This window comes from Brassica oleracea, chromosome C7 (assembly GCF_000695525.1).
Source record: "Brassica oleracea var. oleracea cultivar TO1000 chromosome C7, BOL, whole genome shotgun sequence".
Classification (NCBI taxonomy): domain Eukaryota; kingdom Viridiplantae; phylum Streptophyta; class Magnoliopsida; order Brassicales; family Brassicaceae; genus Brassica; species Brassica oleracea.
Genome location: NC_027754.1, coordinates 24,540,802 through 24,558,553, shown reverse-complemented (window position 1 = coordinate 24,558,553; position 17,752 = coordinate 24,540,802). Strand labels below are relative to the sequence as shown.

At 39.7% G+C, this 17,752-nt stretch overlaps 5 protein-coding genes across 5 annotated transcripts; 2 read left to right on the top strand and 3 right to left on the bottom strand.

Annotated features, from left to right (window-relative positions):
- Positions 1-3,659: 3,659 nt before the first annotated feature.
- LOC106307001 (putative pentatricopeptide repeat-containing protein At3g47840) lies at positions 3,660-7,176 on the bottom strand. Its single transcript, XM_013743824.1, has 2 exons — positions 6,404-7,176; positions 3,660-5,237 (listed from the first exon to the last, which is right to left on the bottom strand). Exons 1-2 carry the CDS (start codon positions 6,941-6,943, stop codon positions 3,693-3,695), a joined length of 2,085 nt encoding a protein of 694 aa, XP_013599278.1. The 5' UTR covers positions 6,944-7,176; the 3' UTR covers positions 3,660-3,692.
- Positions 7,177-7,255: 79 nt separating this feature from the next.
- LOC106307002 (mannan endo-1,4-beta-mannosidase 7) lies at positions 7,256-9,283 on the bottom strand. Its single transcript, XM_013743825.1, has 5 exons — positions 8,840-9,283; positions 8,451-8,645; positions 8,235-8,357; positions 7,920-8,122; positions 7,256-7,822 (listed from the first exon to the last, which is right to left on the bottom strand). The coding sequence occupies exons 1-5, from the start codon at positions 9,167-9,169 to the stop codon at positions 7,384-7,386; spliced, it is 1,290 nt and encodes a 429-aa protein (XP_013599279.1). The 5' UTR covers positions 9,170-9,283; the 3' UTR covers positions 7,256-7,383.
- A 709-nt stretch (positions 9,284-9,992) lies between these two features.
- Positions 9,993-12,419, bottom strand: LOC106301859 (GTPase Era). Its single transcript, XM_013738342.1, is given in 9 exon segments — positions 9,993-10,278; positions 10,368-10,447; positions 10,686-10,788; positions 10,889-10,987; positions 11,134-11,259; positions 11,370-11,486; positions 11,581-11,721; positions 11,781-11,926; positions 12,014-12,419. Coding segments are annotated over 9 exon segments (1,305 nt in total). The 3' UTR covers positions 9,993-10,191.
- Positions 12,420-14,175: 1,756 nt separating this feature from the next.
- LOC106302930 lies at positions 14,176-15,216 on the top strand. Its single transcript, XM_013739328.1, has one exon. The coding sequence runs from the start codon at positions 14,176-14,178 to the stop codon at positions 15,214-15,216; it is 1,041 nt and encodes a 346-aa protein (XP_013594782.1).
- A 1,795-nt stretch (positions 15,217-17,011) lies between these two features.
- Positions 17,012-17,371, top strand: LOC106302929 (uncharacterized mitochondrial protein AtMg00810-like). Its single transcript, XM_013739327.1, has one exon. It carries the CDS (start codon positions 17,012-17,014, stop codon positions 17,369-17,371), a length of 360 nt encoding a protein of 119 aa, XP_013594781.1.
- Positions 17,372-17,752: the final 381 nt, after the last annotated feature.

Sequence of the window (17,752 nt, the reverse complement as noted above, 5' to 3'; positions counted from 1 at the left end):
GCCGAGAGTTTGGCTGTTCCTAATAGCCAGACGCAAGCTTCCCCTCCAGCTCCCGCCCCAGCTCCTCCAGCTCCCGCCCCAGCTCCTGCAGCTCCCGCCCCAACTCCTGCCCCAGCTCCTGCAGCTCCCGTCCCAGCTCCTGCTGCTCCCGCCCCAGACCCGGCGGCATATTTAATGTCAATCAATTTGATTTTGGCTAGTCCGGGACATGATCGTCATCCTCACCTCCATCCAGATCGCCCTTCAAATACGCTTTGGTAAGCTTTTTAATTTTAATTCATTGTAACTAATTATAATATTTTCATATTTTTATAATATAATTCTCTCAATTGCCTTGAATTTCCTGTGATAGATTTGATGACGATGTAAGCGTTTCTGCATCGGTCCGTCAAATCTTTGAAAGAGATTTCAAAGAACCGCATGCTAATTGGAAGCAAAGCCCCGGGGATGTTGTGAGATGCTGGTTCGAATCCTTTGCGGTAATTCATTTAATTTTCTTGAATTTTAAAATTTGTAAAAAATTAATTTTATGTTCATGAATGTCTATTAATTTGCCTTTTTGTTGTGTCAGCAAATGTTTCATTGGGATTCCGGTATAACATCCCTCGTTCGCAACTCTTTCGAGGCTAAATTGAAACTCCAGTTGACTCGCCAAGTTAGTCGGTGGAAGAGTAACTGGCGGAAAAAAGGCGATGCAGCTATGCCTTTGTGGTTTGACCCAAATGTTTGGGCTGGTCTTGTTGCTTATTGGTTAGATCCAGAATCTAAAGTCCGGAGTTGTAACAGTCGGGCAGCTCGTTACTCTGACCCTATCAGAATTTTATAAATGTATAATAATTTATAAAATTTCAAATTCTGCAGGAAAAAAATTAATTAATCGCAAATGACTTGCAAATTTGCGACGGGACAAGCCTCGCAATTTTGCAACGAAATAAAACCCTTGCAAAATTGCAAATTGCGACGAAACTGTTAATTGCAAAATTGCGAGGAACAACTAAACCGTCGCAAATTTTTGCGAGGAAATCAGTTCCGTCGTAAATTTGCGAGGAATATCATTCCGTCGCAAATTTGCAAGGAATTTATTTCCGTCGCAAATTTGCGAGCGTTTTGCGAGTGATTTTCATTTGCGAGGAGCGATTTGCGAGGGAACATGGTTTCTCGCAAAACCCTCGCAATAAGCGATTTGCAACGGAATTGCGATGCAGTTTTCCCTTGCAACTGACGTGTTTTCTTGTAGTGTCCACGCTTTCACATATTTATTTAACTTACATGTACTAATCTCAATGTCATTCATTAAAATGATCATAAACACGCATAATTTAAACAGATGAAACCGTACATGTTCATGATCTCATGAAAAGTAATTCCATAACATACTTAACATTAAAGTTCAAGAAAAAACATACTTAACATTGTCGAATAGTTAATGGATGAACTAATTAAATCTAGAATCTGATATAATTGTTAAATTAACTCTATGATCTCTATAATGAAATCTACCCAAACCATAATATAGATTTAGTTTAATTCAACCCTAGTATGTTTTCTTAGAGAGAAAAAAAAAAGAAACACTAACCTTAATCCATGCTTAATGAAAATAAAATGAAATCAATTCACCAACTAATTTCCTCCTTTCCGTCCATTGATCTTTCACTTTGATGATTCCTTTTGATGGAGAAAAAGCCAAGTTTTTAATACAATTTGGTTTTTATGTTGTAGTTATTTTATGTCATATATTTCATTTTACATGGATTTATATATTTAACTAAGAGACACCAATTAATACCTACCATCGTACATATATCTTTACATATTTTTTTGGAAAAAAATATATTTATTGCATGATGAAAAGACACAACAATATAGAAATATACATCCTTTGATATTTTAACTTCTTTCCAACCAATGAAATTTTGGGATAAAAAGACACAAGCATTCACATTAATTTGGATTCATATTATTAAATAGAAGAAAAAAATCTGTTCATTGCATGAATAATAGACACATTAATATAGAAAGATACATCTTTTTACATTGTAACTTCTTTTCAACTAATGCAATTTTAGGATAAAAAGACACAATCATCATTCATATTAATTTGGATTCCTGTTATTAATACAAAAAAATCGGTTCATGATTAAAAGACACATCGGTATAAAAATATACATCTTTGACATTTTAACGGGGAAAATTGCCAAAAAAGAACAAAAAAACAATATAGTTGTCCCTATAGTATAAATTTATTTTTTACCATTTTTTCTCTCTTTTACCCTTTCCATATGTTAAAATTAATGAAATAAATAGTTTTAAGAATCAAAAAAATTATTAAAAATATAAGCAATTAATAAAACACTCATTTACACAAACACATATTTTTTTTGGGTTGAAAAACATAATAAATAATTTTTTCAAATTACGTTCTACTAAAAGTAGAATTCATTTTCTACACAAAACGTGAGAGTAGAAAATTAATTCTAGAATGAACATATCCATGTACTTTTTTAGAACGTACAACCTACTTTTTACTATAATTCTAAATATGGAGAATACGAATTCTACTATTTGTAATGATCGCTACTTTTATTTAGAAAGATGTTTCTATTTTTATGGAGTATTCTAAGTTATCAGGAATGCAAAATCTAAACCATACACAAACGTCTACAGAGTGTAGAAATTACATTTTGGAATTTTTTTATGTTCTACACAGTGTAGAAGGTGCTTTCGACGGATAAAAAAAACTGTTTTTTCGAAAATTAAGGAAGTTGCAGTTTTAAAACTATTCTAAAAATATTCTAACTTACTAAAACGTGTTTTCATTGATTTGCTTCGTGAAAAATCAAAAACAAAACGATTTTGAATGTTCTTCTTCACCAATCTATGATTTCCCCATGATTTCTCTATAGTTTGTTTTGTGATTTTCACAAACTCTTGTTCTATAATGCGTATCTATACAACATGTGGTGTTTGAGAGTTTGGCGCAACCACAGAGAGGCGGCAAGAGGCGGAGAGAGGCGGCGAGAGGCGGAGAGAGGCGGCGAGAGGCGGAGACAAGCGGAGAGAGGCGGAGAGAAGCGGAGAGAGGCGGAGAGAAGCGGAGAGGCGGAGAGAGGCGGCGAGAGGCGGAGAGAGGCGAGAGAAGCACTGAAATCTCCTTTGCGTTTGTCTAGAGAGAAAGAGATCCAGAGAAAAGTATTAGAACAAGAAGAAGAAAGGAACAAACTTTATGACTGAAATTGGATGGAGAACTTTGGTGTTTACCTTCGGTGTGTAGGAGAAGAGAAAGGGGTTCCACCGGTGGCTGCAGTCGTCGTTGATTTCACCGGAGAAAACACAAAGGAGAAGACACAATCGCCATCTTGCTCGCCGTGGAAGAGAGAGTCGGAGAGATCGATGTTAGGGTTACGGAAGTTAGGGAAAGTTAAATGTTTAGATCTCATTTTCTTTTTTTTTTTAATTTTTTTTTCCCTTTTGGCAACTATATTAAACCAACCTTTTTCCATTTTTTTTTAAATTCAATTAATTATGTTTAATGTGATTAATCAAAGGTTACTTTTGGTATTATGGGAAACATTATACTATAGGGACAACTTGAGGTTGGATTTATATCATATGGACAATTATGTTGTTTTTTTGTTCTCTTTTGGCAATTTTCCCTTATTAATAGATAGTTAGAAACATATTAGAATTAAAGATCACAAAATTTGAATTGACCCTGAATCTCTCTTCATCTCACAACCGTATCTAAGAGGCTCAGCACCAGATACTAGTGATTCCAACACACTGTATATATCTTCACTTTGTGGATGGGAACGACCGCCAGATGCAAAAGCTGAAACCCGATCCTTGATCAAAATCGAAGACCATCCTGGCTCTTTGACCACGCCTTTTGATTTCATACTCTTCCTCACAATTGCAGCCTCTTTCCATTTTTCCGTGCTTGAATATATATTGGCTAGTGTTACAAGTGCAGTAGAAGAAGTAGGTTCCACCTCTAAAACCCTCTCCGCCGCCCTTCTTCCACGTTCAACGTCTCTTTTGGCCGTACACGCTCTGAGAAGCGTGGTCCATACTACATCATCCTTCTCAAACGGCATCTCGTCGATCATCTTCTCTGCTTCGCTTAGCCGTCCTGCTCGGCATAACAGATCAACCATACAACCATAGTGTTCCTTCGCTGGACTCATGTTGTACTTGTCTTGCATCAAGTTGAAATAGTGAAAACCTAGGCCAAGCTGACCCGAATGAGAGCAAGCGGTGAGAACGCTGATGAAAGATACAGCGTCGGGTCTGAAACCGACCTTTAGACTCTTCTCGAACAGATCGATAGCTTCTTTGCTCTTTCCATGTTCTGCGTATCCATTGATCATAGCCGTCAAAGCAACAATATCAGCTCCTCTTTCTGTTTCTTTAAAAACCTTGGAAGCTTCTACGATACTTCCACATTTCGAGTACATATTAATCAGCGCGCTACGAACGGTGGGGCTCTGTTCTAAACCGAGATAAAGCGCAAGCGCGTGAACTTGCCTGCCTTGCTCAAGAACCGCCATGTTCCCTGAAACGCTCAGCAAACTAGCGAGAGCGAAATCCGTAGGCTTCGTCCCTGACCGTCTCATCCACGAGAAACACTCAAAACCTTCTTCCGGTAAGCCGCCTTGGGAGTACCCTCCGATGATCGTGCTCCACGAAATGATGTCTCTGCATCTCATTCCTCGGAACAGAGCAGAAGCAGAGTCCAACTCGCCGCACTTTGAGTACATGTTCATCATCGAGTTGCTCACTGACAAATAATCTCCCAGGCCTAGAGAGATGACATTACCGTGGAGCTGCTCGCCCCAAACAAGTCTAGAGAGACTCGCGCAAGCAGCAAACGCGGACGCGAAAGTTTGTTCATTTGGAGGTACATCAGAGTTTCTCATCTCCAAGAATGTTTTGACAGCGTTTTCTTCTTGACCTATACGGCTATAAGCAGTGATAAGGCTCGTCCACGAAACAACATCCCTCTCTCTCATACTCTCAAACAAACGCAGCCCGTCTTCCATCTCCCCGCATTCGGTGTACATCGTAAAAAGCGAGTTAGCCACGTCGAGGACGGCGCCAAAGCCTTTCGATATCACATGAGTATGAATCCCCCGTCCGTATTGAACTTGGCGCAGACCGGCGCAAGCCTTCAAGGCGATCGCAAACGTGAAAGTATCAGGTAGTCCTTCGAACCTCGACATCTCGGAGAAGTACATAAGAGCATGATTATTGCAAAGACCCATATTAGGGGTTCTTATTATTTTTTAATGCTTTTAAGTACAAAAAGTGACATAAGAGACAAATTTAAGAAACCCCAACATTTAATTGCTCCATTGCAAGGTTGTTACAACATTACTTTCACTCTTCTTGACCTGCAAATTACAAGAGCAACTTTCTTACTTGATCTTCTTTAGCCAATGTTGTTCCAATGTCAAAGACGATGAAACAGAAACAAGACAACCTCAATAAAATGAATCAATAACCAGAACTTCAAACATGAAACAGAACAACAAAGCATATCATTCTCATTACTCAAACAGAACAAGAACATTAACATGAAACAGAGACAGAACAAGCACAACAACTTGTAGTTCCCCGTACGTCTTGTGCAGCATTGTAATTCTTCACGGAACCAGTAGTAAAAGTTATTTATTAAACCGTTCTAACAGTGGTAAACAAATATCCAGGTGCTGTGAAAAAAATCTATCAATTGAAACAACAATCTTCCTAACAGAGAGCAAGCCATCATTAGATTCGTGAAGCTAACACACACACATATATAAACAGAGCAATACTCAACTAAAACAACGCAAGCTGTTAAGGGAAACATATGAACCGTTCTAATAGAATCAGTAGTAACCATGAGAATGCAATTTGTAACCCAATCTGTAGTGTCAATTGAAAAAAAAACCTTTCCGCTGCGGTATGGAGCACTGAGTTCTCTGGAGGAACAATCTCCACATCCAAAGCAACAGTGATGAAACCAGTGCCCTCGAAATTAGGATTTCATTCAACATGAAGCAACAGACTGTGTCCTGACAAGTGATTGCGCTTTTATTCAATCTCTTTGCTTTGATTCGGTATGAAACAGAGGAAGAGAAGCTTACGCTTTGAGATGAAGCCGTAGGAGGATTGCTGCAGAAGCGAGATTGGTCGAAGAGGAGGAGAATGGTGGAAGAAGAAGACTCAGCTTTGTTGTTGTTGCAGAGATAACCGCGGCTCAGAGGCAAGGACGAAGAAGAATGCGACAGCTGTCTCATAAGAGACGTCCCTTGCGTAGCCAAATTAAGAGACGTCTTCTCCGTGTTTTGTATTTTTCATTTTTTTTTTAATTCACAATAACCTAAGAGACATGCTTAGGAGACTGCGATAATGGTGCTCTAAGCCCTTCCTTGTGACGGCCAGCGTGAACAAGTCCCGTGATGATGGTTGTCCATGTGACTGTGTTTCGATAAGGCAGTTCGCTGAAAAGTCTGCAACTCTCGTCGATCATTCCATTTCCTTTGTACAAATTCAATAAAGAACTTGCCACGTAGACATCGCTAAGGAGATGGGTTTTGTGTGCAAAAGCATGTAAAGATTCTCCGAATGAAATGTTGGAAGTTTGACCACAAGCCTTGAGTGCAACGCTTAGCACGTGGGAATCGGCGGAGACACGAGGATCATCGACGTGCATTGCAGAGAAGAGAGACAGTGCTTCGTCGTAGTTTGTTGCAGCTATGTATCCCTGAATGATGGTTGTCCATGAATAGACATCTCTGTGTGGCATTTTATCGAACACTTGGCGAGCATCTCTCAGTTTTCCGGACCCGACGAGAGTCTTGAGTTGATCATTCAACTGATTCGAGACAAGGTAGGCCGGTTTCTCAACGGAAGCTGTGCAAAAATGTCGGAATCTGCCGCCATTTCTCACAAGAGTAATCATACTCTCTGGGTTCTCTTACTCGGATGTGACTGCCTTGTTGTCTAGACGACGGAGGTGCTCGCCACACAGTTTCAATCTATGTTACGAAAACGGCACGTCGTTCTAATTTCACTAAATCATTACTTTCATTAGCTAATTACATGATTCTAACTAATACAGAGATTAAACCACACATACAATAAAGTTTTTTTTTTTTTACACACAATAAAGTTTGATGGATCTTCTCCCACCCCCCCCCCCCCCTTGGCAATTATCATAAATCAAAGTGTTTTTCTTTTCTCTTTGTCCATTATTACTACTAATAAAGTATCATTACCGAGGGAAAATAACTATCACTATAACTTTTCTTGGACAAGCTGAGAACTTACGATTAGAAACTCATCTCTAGAACATTTTCTAAATAAAAAGTAAAATATTACAAGAAGGCCCCGCTAGATTTTTCAATTTTGAATATTGTGACCTCCTTTTCTTACTGGTCCATAGCCTCTGGCTCTCTTCCATTTCTCCACATTGATCATCCTTGCGAAGATTCTCCGAATCAAAGTCAACTTGCGCGATTGCTGAGCAATGACGTTAACAGTCGAGGAGCTTTGGCTAAGTATGATCCCATACCCATCTTGAAAATTATCCATTCCGTTTCCCAAAAGTTGCCAGAACAATCCTCCTGCCGCTGCTCCTCCTCGTTTCGCAGACTCGTAAATCTTGCCATACACTGTGTTGAAGACAGCGTCTCTCTGCGCGGAGCCTGCTTTCTTCGTTGATTTGCCGAACTCTGCTAAGATTATGGGTTTGTGAAGAACGTTCTGAGCGTCTTGGATGTGTGCGTCCAGCCATTTGTTTAAGAATTCCATTTGAGATTGCTCGCTCGAGTCTACAAACCTGCACATAACAAAACAATAATGAGAGCTTGGAACTTATAAATTGCACTAAACAACAAAATCATACTTAGTGTAAAGATACATTATTAATTTATTACCATTCGTCTGGGTAAGAGTGAACCGTGACGAAATCAATGCCCGGGATGCGGTTATTGGCGATGAAATCGGTTCCAAACTGGCCTGGTGGGTTCAGAGTCTTGCTTTGTGGTGAGGACTGACCGTAGAAACCTTCAAGTCCAGCTTCAAGCAGATGGTTTCTGTCTAGTGATTTCACATGAGCAGCCATTTCAGTAATCCAAGCCTGTTTTATAATTGACAATATAAAACAAACCAACAAGTTAGATCCCATAAATAAAAGAAAAAAGACATACAAATTATTATAGGTATGAAAATATATGTTTTTAAGGTGAAACCTGAATGGTTCTTCCGGTTGGATCTGAGGGGCAACGAGGCTCGTTCATGAGCTCCCAAGCCATAATGGTCGGGTCATCTCTGTAATGAACTTTGGTCAAAGTATTGAATCTGTTCAGCACAGCCTGCAAGTAGATTTCAAAAGCTTTAGCTGAGAAAGCCATCATTTCTTTTTATTTTGCGTTGGGTGGAATGGTATACAAGTGAGAGAATGAAACCTTGATATGGTTCTTGTAGAAATCTTTGACAAGAAAGTCTGTGAAGAAGTCGTCTTCAGAAGATACAGGACGGCCACGACTTCTAGCCCAGTCCACATATTGCTTCTTCCCTCCAAAGCTCACGTAGTTATTGGCAAAGCTGAGTATGATCTTTATCCCATGCCTTCTTGCTTCAGCTATCGCAAAATCCAAACCCTTTTTCACCATTAAAAAAATAAAATCAAAATCTTTTGAAAGAAACATCGACAGAGAATCTCAAACCTTGGCCACAAGATCCACCGACTAAAACCATAAACAAAGTAAATCGGTTTTTCATCTTAATAATTAGTCGTGTGAGTATATTTAATATCTGATCTAAACCACATATGGTCTTAGTCTAGTGGCGTTACCTGAAACATATCTTCATTGTAAGAGCCAGGGGAATACTGGAGAGGCCTGTAACCGCCGTCACTGAAGGCCCAGGTTCGAGCGACGGTCAGTCCATGGCGAGACGCTTCTTGGAAGGCGGCGGAGATCTTAGGCCTTTGGGAAGGATCGGAGGCAACGTACATGAGCCAATAGGCATTGAAGCCATTAGCGTAATAAGGATAGCCATTGAGGCTAAACTGAACACCTTTCGTTCTCACGAACCCATCTCTCGAAAACGCATCTGCTCCGAGCTTCAAATAGCTTTGTTGGATCAGGATCGATAGGATTGTAACCAGACACAGAGGCTTCATTTTCTCCTATTTTATGTTGTTGTGTGTTCTTCTCTTACAGTCTTCTTCTTCTGGCTTGTCTTTAAGCGGGTATTTATGGACACAAACTATAACCGTTTTTAAGCATAAATCTCATTTAAGAAGAGTGTAATAATACACGCACATTCATGTATTTGTAATTTATATGAGTGGTTGATTATTAAAGACTCATTATTAAATGGTATTATTTCTCAAAATTTTAAACTGTTGTACTATAAAGAAATTAATTGTGAGTGAATAAATCTCATAATATCGATTAGTGTCACACATAAACTTTGAAAAGGTGTTTTACGTAGGAAGTAAAGCAGGTGATTCCGCCAATTTTGGTCCAAATCAAATCAATCAAAAGTACGAAGAAAGCGTGAAACAAGCAACAGAGTCCCCACTTAACGCAAGCGTAACCGTACACATGCCTTAATGCTTCAGCATCGGATCATGTTACGTGGCATCGTTTCGTAGGTTCTTGTAGCATCAACCCACGCATCTTTCCACTCATGGATACAGAGCCCCTCTAACTTTACTTGATTGACCCTTCCTGGCTTTATGGGTCGGTGCATCTCTATAATTTAATTTAAAGTCCATAAAGACACTCATGTGCCGTTGCTCTCTAGATTTTTTCAGTTGGTTTGAGCGGTTCTAACTTTCCACCGACTACGTATCACCCGCCATAAATTACGGCCAGCTTTTAGAAAAGTAAAATTTTATTGTAATTGTTTATATATACTGTGTATTAGGTTGAGAGTCTACTTACTACCTGTGACTATGAAATGAGATTAATATTCTGTGGTTAGTTAGTGGAACAAAACAAAAGAAGAAAAGAGTTTTATTTTTCAGATGAATCATCTTGAGATTAAAGACAAAAAGCATTCCTGAGGCTGAGCCGTATCGGTTAAATACATACAAAACAAAACAAAAATGGGGAAAAAGCTGACCTGAGTCTTGCCATTTGCACTTTCTACCCTCGTTCATATCCCATTTGAAGCCAATCAATACACACTACTTACTTACATAGCTCGGATCTGTCCTCCATAGCCATAGTATTTGAGAAGTCCCTCATCTTGTCTCCAGTTCTCCTTCACTCTCACTTCCACCTTCATTCCCCCATTTTATACGTGTAATCAATCATATGTTCATTTGATATTTATAAATGTAAATGATTCATGAACATTTTTAAGCGCACCTCAAGGAAGACTTTTTTCTGAAGGAAATCTTCAATGTCTAGTCGAGCAGCCGTTGCTAGCGTTTTCAAAGCCTTACCTTCTATAGTATATCACATTGAAACCCATTTCAGCTAACTTAGTCAGAGATAAACTTGTCTCCGGTTGAGACCTTATTGATCTTTGAGCAGAACAGCTAATAAACTGGTATGCACTTTATTATGAATGTCCACAAAACCTAGCTACAACATGTTATAACAAGAGGCCTAAGATCACAAGGATTTCTCAATGCAAATCAGCATTTAACGTTTTGATGTTAAGGGTTGTAAATGTAATACTTACTTTTCCGATAAGGATGATCTTCTGAGAATTTTTATCCACGACTACTTCAACTTGAATAAAATCTTTTGCAGCTGGTCTAGTTTTGTAGCTCAGCACGTTCACCTGCCACATCGAAGCAATAAGCAAACATGACTTAAGCCCACAAGTTATTAATAGGACTCGAGAGAGAGAAGAAACAAGGTTTACAAACTTGTCAGCTTACCTGACATGCATAAGGAACTTCATTTCGGTACTGCATAAATATCTTCTCTCTAACGATCTCAGCAACAAAGAATCTCTACGGGTGCTCACTCACAATATCCTAGAGAGTCCAATACCCGTATATGACATTAAGCAAGCAAATTTGTTGCATGTGTAAATACAAATAAACCTCACAATATTAAGCAAATTAGTCATGAGATCTGGTATACAACAGCACAGGAGAGAGTTTATTTTTTCAAAATATACCTTGGGATAATAAGGTGGGCCAAAGGGAAGTTTGGATAAGATCCACTCTTTCACGTCCTCCACTCCATGTCCGTACTTAGCACTAACAGGTATAACTTCATCAACATCTGTAAAATTTTCATACCACTGCAAAGGAGGAGTTGCAGCATCTATTAAGCAAAGAATATTTACTATGACTCCACCAAATATGGATCTCAAGTTTTAATATAGTGAAGTTCATTCTAGAATGGTGGTACCTGGAGTTTCTTGGCAATCTCACCAGGTTTGATGAGATCTTTCTTATTCATAACAAGCAGCATGGGTGGCCTCTTCTTTTCGAGATCTCCCAAGCCCTCTTTCAAGACTTGGTCTATCTAGCTAGCGCATAAACACAATCCAATAGAATTATGAGAGGGAATAATACTAAACTTAAGTCAGTCCAGGGCGAATCTAAATCAAGCAGCATACATTAGCAGGAGTTTTACAAGCATCAACAAGAATGACAACGCAGTCGGCATTGATGGCAGCATCACGGACATTCTTCATCATCATAGTGTCTAACCTGTGCATCTTCTTCTCGATTACACCAGGCGTATCATAAAGTATCATCTGCAACACAAGATTGCTTCGTAATTTCTAATGTATAACAAGAGAGAAAGGATTCAAACCTGATAATCAGGGGTGGAACAGATGCCGAGAATCCGATGCCTCGTGGTTTGAGGCTTATCAGTAACAATGGAGATCTTCTGACCAATCATTTGATTCGAAAGCGTGCTTTTCCCCACGTTCGGCATCCCAACCACCGCCACGTATCCTATTTTATTATTATAATAATAATACCATCATCATCCTAAAAATCGATTAGGAATAAATTTACAAGGAGAGGGAGAAAAAAACAAACCGCTGCGATGATTGGTATCAGGAGGAGTGTGGCCGAGCTCCTCCGCCATCTCGTAATCGTCTAGCAACGCCATGTTTCTGTCCGGTTTCATGCTCAGCGAGAGCAGACTCGCCTCGTCATCCATATCCTCTTCCTCTTCTTCTTCTTCTTCATTTTCTATTTGCGATTGCTCGACCTCCGTTTGCCTAATCCATAGTTTCTTCGAGGAGGCGAGTTCCGTCGTCGTCCGAGGACCGTAGCTAATAACGGTACCATTGTTATGCGCTTGAAGATGCGATTTGATCAATCTCCTCCGACGACGACTATCGATGTTTTGATGTGGATAGAAATTACGGTTTTCGACTGCGGAAGGGGAGAATAATTTGTAGCGGGAAAGAGTGGGCGAGACGTGCGGAGTGGCCGCCATTGTTGTTTTTTTCGAATTGATAGCTCTCTCACTCGCTCACTGGTTTGTGATTTAGCCAAGGAACGAAATATGATCTTCATACGACGTCGTTTCCTCTTTTTCTATTTCAGTTAACACCCCCAATTATAACAATATAGCAAATTGATACCTTCATTATATTTTTGCTCATAAACCCCTTTGAGGAACACTAATAATAAACATGAAAAGAAGAATCAGAGGCAAACACCAGACGCTGGCTAACATTGCAAACCAGTGAAAGACACGAACCAACCAACCAAATTGGTATCTGACCAATAATCTCTGCTGCATGTAGCTGCTGCGTTATTTCCTCAACGTACTATACATTCTCTAGAAACAAGGTAAAAAAAAACAATTCATATTCATATCCCTCTATTCACAAGGCCTAAAGCTCAAACTCATCCCCTTTAGCTCAGTTTCTATGTTTCTAACTGAACTCTGCGTCCGCTGTCTGGTGAATGTTGGTAGTTCTTGAAGCGAAGCACATTAAGCTTTTTTAAAGTCAGATTACTGAATTAGTATGATGAAGTAGTTCTCACTCGTAGCATGGACTAATTAATGCATGTATCTCTTAAGTATACAGAATTCCTAAGGCAAAAAGGCTACTTAACAGCCGGAATAAAAGTAGTTATACACTTGAAAACAAAAGACGAGGGGATCCAGGAACTGGCTTAAAATTCTGGTTTAGAGATACGTTATAAATGTCAGACTGACATCATAACAACTTCTCCTATTAAAAATGGTTAGTAACAGGGGCGGATCTAGAAATATATTTTATATGGGACACAAATATATAATTTAATTAAAATAATTAGACAGTTTTATGGTATTATTATAAATTATTATATTTTTACAGTAAATATTTGAACTAATTAAATATTCATTATTTTTCCAAATTTTTTTTACAAAAGTTAGAACGTTTATCTTTAAAAGATATATGTATATATATATATATATATTAAGTTTTTAATGCATTTTATATGAGTTAATAATAGTAAATTATAAACTCTTAGAAAATATATTAAATCACTGAATAGTTAATCAAATAAAATAATATATTTATTATCAGATTTAATGCTTTTAATATGTATAAAGTAGAAAATATTTATCTTCTAAGAATAGAAAGAGTACAAAATAAGTAATTGGAAATTCAAAATTGATATTTACAGTGCAAAGCTGAACATATTAGACTTGTATAACAAATTTAATAAAATTTAAGAGAACAAGAAATGAGAAGAATTAAATATGAAATCAGACTTTTGACAAAGAAAGAGTAATTGCACACGCTAAATTTGACAACAACAAAATAAATAAGATAAAAGATGGGTGATAATTTGGTTAAACGTGAAGTGTGTGGCACCATTGACATCATTTATGATTTAACCAAATAAGCTTGATTCACATACTCAAAATTATGTTACAAACAAAAATTTATAAAGTTAGTATGGGACACGTGCCCCACCTTATATACAACTAGATCCGCCCCTGGTTAGTAAGCAAAATAATAGAATATGCCAAACGATCTCCTATATTCTTGGATCTAAAGCTAGTTTAGAGGAACTGACAAACGAACTTGTGGTATTTAAAGATTACGTCTTGTACATTGTTAAGGCAATGGAAATACATAAGTTAACATGGTATCAGAGCTATAAGCTCTTGAGACCTTCTTCCTCTCTCTTTTTCTTCTCCTTAAACTCTCCTCTTTTCTCTTCTCAATCTCTTTTCTCAAGACCGATCAATGGCCGCCCCAAATCCACCCTCCCCCGAGCGTGCCTTTGGCGTCACAAACATCAAAAATCACATCCCTCTCATTATCGACTTTGAAGAACACAACTATGACGCTTGGTGTGAGTTGTTCCTCACTCACTGTCTCGCGTTTGATGTACTCGGTCATATCGACGGCACCTCTCTCCCTGCCAACGATGATGACACACCATGGAAGAAGAAAGACGGCTTGGTCAAACTCTGGCTCTACGAAACCTTGACCCAACCATTGTTTCGAAGTACGTTCCAAACTAGAGGCTCGGCTCGCGACATTTGGCTACGTATTGAGAACCAATTCAGGAACAACAAAGAAGTCCGCGCAATCCAGCTTGATCATGACTTACGAACCACGGAGATTGGAGATCGCACAGTGCAAGAGTACTGCCAGACCCTGAAATCTACCTCAGATCTATTGGCCAATCTCGACGCTCCAGTCTCAGACCGTATCCTCGTCATGTATCTCATCAATGGTTTGAACGAGAAGTTTGACAACATCATCAATGTCATCAAACACAAGGAACCCTTTCCAACGTTTGACTCCGCAAAAACAATGCTTCTCAATGAAGAGACACGACTTAAGAAGGAAAAAAAAACTCCAGTGACATCAGACAATGCGTCTTCTCCGACAGTTCTCGTAGCCACCACTGACAAACCGCAGACACAACGCTTCAACAATGGAAACAGAAAGCAAAACAACAGAGGTCGTGGTCGTGGACGTAACAATCATCAAAGGAACAACAACTTGAACAACAACTGGAACTCGCCGTGGCCATTACCTTACATGTCAGGACCAATGATGCAGTGGCCCAACTACACAACGCCCTGGATACAGCAACATTCTAGAGGCATTCTCGGCTCAGCTCCACAATGTCCTCCTCAGGCTCTCCTCACTGACGCTCAATACCAGCCTACCACAGACTTTGCCCACGCCTTCAATACCATGACATTGGCTGATCCTGGTGCAGCAAACTGGTACATGGATTCAGGAGCTACAAACCACTTAGCTTCGACGTAAGGTATATTAAATTTTGTTTTTAAAAACTGCACCGGAACTACAGTCATGGTTGGTAACGGTTCTCGCATTCCTATATCTTCCTCTGGTTCTGCTCATTTAACATCTTCATCTCGTCCTTTGTCATTACAAAATGTGCTTGTTGCTCCTAATATCATTAAGAACCTTATTTCTGTTCGTCGGTTTACAAACGATAATTGGTGTTCGGTTGAATTTGACCCCTTTGGTTTCTCTATAAAGGATCTCAACACCAAGAAGATTCTGCTCCGCAGTGACAGCTCGGGAGAGCAATACTCGGTGCCTTGCCAAATCAATAAACCGACAACACCTCATCAAGCTCTTGTTGTTGACTCTCCATATCTATGGCATAAAAGGCTCGCTCATGTCAACAATGCCTCTCTTCGTACTTTGATTCCTAAAAATTATATCTCTTGTAATACAGACAAGCTTCCTCTTTGTTGCGAGGCTTGTCAACTGGGTAAACACTTGAAACTTCCATTTTTTTATTCAAATAAGAATGTTTCTTCTCCCTTTGAATTGGTACATTCTGATTTATGGACATCACCAATCTCAAGCAATAGTGGATTTCGATATTATGTGCTTTTCTTAGATCATTATTCTCATTTTTTTGTGGGTATATCCTTTAAGAAGAAAATCAGAAGTGTTTTCCAAATTCACTCATTTCTCTGCCTTTCTTAAAACGCAGTTTCATACCACTATTCAGTCCTTTCAATGCGATAACGGTGGCGAGTATCACAATACCAAGTTTCACAACTTCTTCTCTTCCAATGGTATCGTGGTCCGATTTTCGTGTCCTCACACTTCTCAATAGAACGGCCGTTCCGAGAGAATAATACGAACAATCAATAACTCAATCATGACCCTTCTTTTCCAAGCTCTCCTATCACCAACGTATTGGGTGGAAGCACTTCACACTGCTGTTCACCTTCTCAATATTCTCCCATCCTCCTCTATTCAAAACAAAGTGCCTTACACCCTTCTTTACCACAAAGAGCCTTCTTACTCTCACCTCAAAACTATCGGCTGCCTCTGTTTTCCAAATTTGAATCATTCTTACCTTCACAAACTAGCAGCCAGATCAACACCCTGTCTCTTCCTTGGTTACCCTACCAACCACAAAGGCTACCGCTGCCTAGAACGAAACATGTTGTTCATCGTCCTCCTGATGCTAACATTGTGCGATCCATGTGGCTCTATAAGCATAAACATGATGCAGATGGAAATGTTTGACGTCACAAATCTCGCCTTGTAGCCAACGGAAAGTCACAAGAACATGGGCTCGACTATGACGAAACTTTTAGTCCTGTCGTGAAGCCGGTTACAATTCGATCAGTTCTCCATCTAGCTCTGCAGAGATCGTGGGAGGTTCACCATTTGGACGTCAAGAATGCGTTTCTTCATGGAACTCTTGATAAGCTTGTGTACATGCACCAGCCGCCAGGTATGATAGATGAGTCCAAGCCGCAGCACGTTTGCAAACTGGAGAAAGCTATCTACGGTTTGAAGCAAGCCCCCCCCGGGCTTGGAATGCACGATTCTCGTCCTTTGTCGAACGTCTTGGCTTCCGAAAAAGTACTAGTGATACGTCTCTCTTCACCTACAGCAAAGGAACAGACGAAGCTTTTATTCTTCTCTACATAGACGACATTCTCCTCACTACCTCCTCCACGCAACTTCGTCATGTTCTTACAACCTTGCTCAAGAAGGAGTTTGAGATGTCGGACGAGGGAAAGCTAATTTTTTTTTGGGTTTCAAAGTGGATTACAACGACAAAGGCATGTTTCTAAGTCAGTCGGCTTACGCCAAAGAAATCTTGCAACGTGCTGGAATGCAAGATTGTAAACCAATAACCACACCGGTCGACATAAAGTCCAAGCTTTCTCAAGAAGGAGGCGACAAGATAACTGACTCAACTCTATACCGCAGTCTTGCTGGTGCCCTGCAGTATCTCACATTGACTAGACCTGATATCCAGTATGCTGTCCACCAGCTCTGTTTGTTCATGCATGATCCGCTGGTCACTCATCTCACTGCACTCAAGCGAGTCTTACGGTATCTTCAGGGAACTCTGTCACACGGCTTACAGCTACACAAATCAAGCTCAAACGTCCCCACAGCCTACACTGACGCGGACTAGGCAGGATGCCCAGACACAAGACGATCGACATCAGGCTACTGCATCTACATCGGAGACAACCTCATATCCTGGTCCTCCAAGCGCCAGCCTACAGTCTCGAGATCAAGTTCTGAAGCAGAATACAAGGGCGTAGCAAATGTAGTTGCGGAGACGTGCTGGATAAGAAACCTTCTCTAACTCAAATGTCCAATCACCACTGCCACACTTGTCTACTGCGATAACATCAGTGCAGTGCATCTCTCCAACAATCTCGTGAAGCATCAAAGAACGAAACATGTTGAGATTGACATACACTTTGTTCGTGAGAAGGTTAATATGGGTCAAGTTCGAGTTCTACACGTCCCTTCCTCTTCACAATATGCAGACATATTCACTAAAGCA